Here is a 5,459-nt window from a genome sequence, read left to right on the forward strand (position 1 = left end):
GCGGGCAGCGGGCGGCGGGCAGCGGGCGGGCGGCAGGAAGTCACCTGGTAGGAGCCGTAGGTGTTGGTGACCCGGGGAAACGCCTGCAGGGACGGAGCCACGGGATTGGACAGGACAAACGGGCCGGACGCCGGACCGTCCTCCTGGGTCTGATGGACAGAGACAAAATGCTGAGGATGGTGCCGCCTGGTTCTGACTTGGTTCTGACCCAGTTCTGACCCAGTTCTGACGCTCTCACCATGTCTGACTCCAGGCAGGAGACGAGCTGCCGGACGCACGGCTCCAGGCAGTTCTGGTTCCGCTTCACCTTCTGCAGAGACGTGTCCATCAGGACCTGGACACAGACAGCTGGACTCAGGTTCTGGTCCACACCGGGCCCTGTCCGGGTCCAGTCTGGTTCTGGGCCCCCCAAGATCTGCTGAAGGCATCGGTGAGGTTCTGCGGTGGGTCAGGTAAGTGGACCGGACCAGACTGAACGGACCCTCATCACTCAGGAGTTCAGGCTTCTGTTTGTTCTGACAGAACGGTTCTGGTCCTGGTGCATCAGGACCAGCTGATCCCTTTGGGCCAGCCGGTTCTGGTCCTGTGCCATCACTGACCTTCTGGATCTTGGTCTTCATGGCGGAGGGGATGGTCGTCGGGGCGACGAACTGGAAGGAGGGCGCGGCGTTGTTGGGGTACTGGACCGGAAAGTTGACCACCAGGTGGACCCGCTGGCCGCCGAAGTGGGCCGACACCACGCAGCTCCGGTTCCGGGCGTCCATCTGGGGATAGACGCACAACCGGGTCAGACAGCTGGCGGAACTGGGCTGAGGATGAAGCCTCACCTCTACGTTGACATTCCGGATCTGCAGGTTGACCAGGGAGAACTCCTGCTGCAGAGTCTGGGCCAGACCAGAACCGGCGGTCGGATCCGGACGGCTCACCGACTGACCTAGGAGGAGAGGTCAGAGGTCAGGCTGGACCAAACCTTGATGTTCAACCTTTGACCTTCGGCCTTTGGGTGACAATCTGCCCTGAGACGGAAACATTCAGCTTTCAGCTCCGCCACAGCAGAGACCCGGGTCGGCCCAGATTGTCTTTCCTATGCCAGCCGGGTCGGCCACATGACGGAGGAGCACTTATCTGGACCTCAGGACGGTTCCCTCCTGATGGTCGGGTCGACCCGGTTCTACTGGAACCAGAACATTTAACATTTTCGGCTGGTGTGGGTCTCAAATGCTTCGAGGACCTGTTCTGCTTCTGGTCCAGTTGATGGTTTGTTGGACCAGAACCGGACCCAGACCTGGAGCTCTGGGTTCTGCTCCAGGTCTGGACTGTCCCAGAGGAATGGTCCAAGGTCACGTCAGCCGAAGGTTCTGGAACAGTCAAATTCTGTTCATACCCTGCGGGCCGTCCGAAGCTGGATCCCCGCCCTGCTGTGTGCCCAGGGACTTCTCCGTCTCCACGGCGATGGACACGTCATCCATCAGCTCGTCCACCAGGTCGCTGACGCACAGCTGCAGCGGGAGACACGGAGCAGCCAATCAGAGCGCGGTGACGCCTCGTCCAGCTCTGATTGGCCGCCAACCGACCTTCTGCAGCTGAGGTTCCACCCTCCAGATCCGTAGCGTCTGATCTCGGGACCAGGTCACCAGCTGGAAGTCCCTGGACCCTGGGGGACAGGAGACACTCAGACTGTTTGCCCCAGGCTGTCTGAGGGGGCGGCAGACTGGGGGACGCTCACCTTCCTTCTGGGGACGCCACTGGAACTCCAGGACGACGTCATCATGTCCAACAAAGGCGTGGACGGGACTGTTGAGGTCCAGAATGCTCCACAGCAGGAGACTATTCTCCCGCCGCAGCTGAGGGACCATGACGGTGACGAGACCGCTGGAGAACGGCTGGGGACAGACGGGGACAGGGTGAAACAGAGGGACGTGGGCACAGACCGGGACATAGACAAGTGTGTCTCACCGTGTAACGGGCCTTCCACACCGGCACCTGGCAGGACAGGACGCTCAGGTACTTCCTGGGCTGCCGGTAGTCCCAGAACTGGGGACAGAAGAGAAAGGGCGTCTCATCAGGACGCCGTCCTGATGAGGCGTCCTGATGAGACGTTTAGGACAGCGTGTCCTCACCCTGACGGAGTTGTCTTGGCTGGACGTGGCGAAGACGAACTCGTTGTCTCGGTGCCAGTCCAGGCCGTGGATCTTGGACAGGTGAGCGGCCAGGTACTCCACCGCCGTGTTGGGTTTCTGTGGAGACAGGAGGACAGGTCAGAGTTCGTCCAGCTGCCAGACCCATCCCAGAACCCGCCGGACATCTCACCCTCTTGTCCCAGATGCGGACATCTCCGTCATGGCTGGACGCCAGCAGGTGTGGGTTCCTCCGGTTCCACTTCACCTGGGCGGCTCCGGCTGGAGGGACGGTGGGACAGGCACAGCGGTCAGCGGTGTGTTCAGGGAACTTGGGACCGTTTTAGGCTGAGGACTCACCAACAGCAGACAGTGCCACTGTGGGTTTCCGAGTGTCCCTGTGGAGACGGACAGAGAGACATGAGGACAACAGGTCCAGTGTCTTCTGAGACCGGTTCCGGTCCGTTCCCGGGTTTTCATTCTACCTGGTGTCCCAGATGTAGATGTAGGTGTCCACTGAGCTGGACACCAGCAGCTCCGGGTCGAACCAGGACCAGTCCAGGTCGCTGCCGGGACAGACACAGTGAGTCTCACCTGTCTCCACCTGTGGACAGGTGTGGTTGCTTTGTGTCTGTCACCTGATGACCCGGGTGTGTCCCTGCAGGGACGTGTGAGTCTCTCCACAGCCATCCCTCCAGGAGTACAGGTCCACTCGCTGGTTGCTCTGGAAACATAGGAGGAACATTCAGGACCTGGACCCCAACGTCCAGGTCTAACATGGCGGTGGCAGCATCATGCCTGGATGCGACTTCATGAAATGGTCGGAACCATAAACAGCCGGGGATTCATTCATCAATCAATCATCCAGTAATGGTTCAGAGCCTCCAATAAAAACCTGTTTGGACCGGACCGGATCGCAGCAGAACTCACCGAGGCGGCGAAGATGTGAGCCTGGGACCGGTGCGGGTTCCACTGGACCGTCCCCACGTCCCACTTACTGTGGCGACCCATCTTACGGGACGGCTCAGACGGAGCGTCCAGGTTCACCAGGTAGAGGGAGCGCCGGCTGGACGGGGAGAGAGAGACGGACAGGGGACAGCAGCTGGTGATGTCAGACATTGAACATGATCTTATAACAGAGACAAAGATCATGTCCCTGGTTCCAGCTGGTTCCGTTGGTTCCAATGGTTCCGCTGGTTCTGTGGTTCCATTGGTTCTACTGGTTCTGCCTCTCAAACAGGATCCAATAGCCTGGTTCAAAACTGATTCAGAACCATTTTGACTGGTTCTGATGTTAGAGCTGTAGGAGCCATCTGGGCCGGACCACAACCCACACTCCTGTCCTGCCATGAACACCTCCAGAACCAGAACTGGACCAGAGCTTTGATTTACTGCATAGCCAATTATTGATCAGGTAAATTAATTCTACAGATTTTTCATCTGACCGTTTAGTCTCTTTCTATACAAAATTAAAAATTTGTTGAAATGCAAACAAAAAAATAATTTAAGGAAGGAATCAGAACCTGATCTACAGGAATGGACCGGCAACCGGAGCTTACCCAGACAGCACGGCGTGGGAGCCCAGGCAGTCCACGGACATGGCGGTGGCCTGGAACACAGCACAGACCACAGGTCAAAGTAGGGCTGGGTGATGTATCGCGATATTTTCTATTTACGGTAGTTAAAATGGCTATATCACAACTATATAACTATATAACTGAACTTGCCATTCAAATAAACTTTCGCCGTCAAATTCACTGCGAGTATGGTTTGTCCGACACCCTATGAATGCATCACTAGTCCCTCCCCACTCCCAACCTGAAAATGTTCTACCAATCACGCTGGGCGGAGAAAACAGAGAAACAGCAGGCGCAAATCGTGACATCGCACCTACCATGACACTTCCGGTGGCAGGCGTCACGGCCATAGACATAATATAAGAGTAGACCCCGCATTGGCCGCTCAGGCGCAGGAAANACTGTATTTATGTCCACCGGCGAGATACCAGCTAATATTAGCTACAGTGCTTGGTGTAATATCGGTCTTGTGCGAAATTCTGTCCCCCTGTGAAATTCTGCCCCCTGTGTCGGGAGCGCGCATTGCAGCCAGAGTGGTGGATTCGGCGGATCTGACCATTTTCACGGCGCTTCTGATCGATTTCTCGGTAAAAACTACTCATATGATCATGTCAATGTGTAACTTTCAGTTTAATCGGCAGCTATCAAAATAAAATAAATACATAGATGCAGTCTTGTGTGGAGGTCTTTTTACGCTGTTTTGTGTTATTTTAAACGCGAAGAGAATCGATCTTTTTTTCAGCTTTTGTCTCTTAAGCCTCACAAATAAAAGTCAGTCAACAAACACAGGTTCCCAACACGTAGTGTGCATTTATAATTTTTCATTTCTGATTCAAGAGGATGGAAGTTGGCTGATAGCAGGGCACCAAAATAAAGACTTCTTGAAAAGATCAGAGTGTAGCATTTTTGGTAAATCTCGTTCTAATGTAAAATATGACAGATTACTGGATTACGGAAATGTCTAGTATGCTATCACACATAATAATTTTTGAGAATTTGGAAACAGTTGCTTTTAATTTCCCAAAATTATGGATATTCCAGCCACCTGAAATAATCTGTTCTCCCTCCATTTCAAAGGAACAAATTAATTTACCTGCAAGTCTTTTACTGAGTTCATTCCTCTCTTCATCAACAATAAATCCTGTGATTTTGATAACATTTGCTCTTTATTTGCCAAAGTTAGGAGGGGGAAAGTTATGATGGCTCCCCCATCATAACTTTGGCAACTAAGAATCAAATGTAACCAAAATCACAGGATTTGTTGCTGATGAAGAGAGGAATAAGCACAGTTAAATACTTGTCAGTCATTTAAATTGTACCTATGAAATGGAAGGGGAACGGATCATTTCAGGTGGCTAAAATATTTGGTTCCCCTCCTTTAACTTTGGCAAACAGTTATTGTGGAGGTTCCTCCACCTTTTCCTCAGTGTTAGTATTTATTTAAATGTTTTTTGTATAATATATTTAGATTTTCACTTTTTCTTGGTGGTGGTTATTGCATTGGTTGTTTACTAATTTGGGTGCACACATTTAGTAAACGCCTTATGTTTTTTTAAGATCATTAACTATTTTATTTGCTGAGTTTAAGGACTGGCTGAAAGGAAAACCAGGAAGTGGAACAGTCCATCAGGCTGCTGGAAGCAGGGGACTTGATGTGGAAAAATCTGCCTCTCTCCACTAATGGCATAATTGCTAAAACCTTTTTGGTGTTAGGTTATTTGGTTTTTATAGTGGTGTTTAAGTCAAAATGTTTTAGTTTAAATTA

The 5,459-nt window shown here is 52.4% G+C and overlaps 1 protein-coding gene across 1 annotated transcript in view; it reads right to left on the reverse strand.

The window, feature by feature from the left end:
• The window catches only part of wdr59 (WD repeat domain 59), a gene marked incomplete at its 3' end in the record, with an annotated part of 16,294 nt that overhangs the window by 3,930 nt on the left and 6,905 nt on the right, over positions 1-5,459 (reverse strand). Inside the window, exons 2-16 of the mRNA XM_015026543.1 lie at positions 3,677-3,726; positions 3,048-3,183; positions 2,756-2,841; positions 2,603-2,683; positions 2,478-2,515; positions 2,311-2,399; positions 2,121-2,237; positions 1,957-2,034; positions 1,727-1,883; positions 1,575-1,654; positions 1,385-1,499; positions 828-934; positions 600-764; positions 239-334; positions 45-149 (exon numbers count right to left, since the gene is read on the reverse strand). Of these exons, the coding sequence (XP_014882029.1) occupies positions 45-149; positions 239-334; positions 600-764; positions 828-934; positions 1,385-1,499; positions 1,575-1,654; positions 1,727-1,883; positions 1,957-2,034; positions 2,121-2,237; positions 2,311-2,399; positions 2,478-2,515; positions 2,603-2,683; positions 2,756-2,841; positions 3,048-3,183; positions 3,677-3,726 (1,500 nt within the window). The remainder of the gene's footprint in view (positions 1-44; positions 150-238; positions 335-599; positions 765-827; positions 935-1,384; positions 1,500-1,574; positions 1,655-1,726; positions 1,884-1,956; positions 2,035-2,120; positions 2,238-2,310; positions 2,400-2,477; positions 2,516-2,602; positions 2,684-2,755; positions 2,842-3,047; positions 3,184-3,676; positions 3,727-5,459) is intronic.

The sequence above is a fragment of the Poecilia latipinna genome, unplaced genomic scaffold (genome assembly GCF_001443285.1).
Source record: "Poecilia latipinna isolate Pla-1442-1.1 unplaced genomic scaffold, P_latipinna-1.0 Scaffold4979, whole genome shotgun sequence".
NCBI lineage: Eukaryota > Metazoa > Chordata > Actinopteri > Cyprinodontiformes > Poeciliidae > Poecilia > Poecilia latipinna.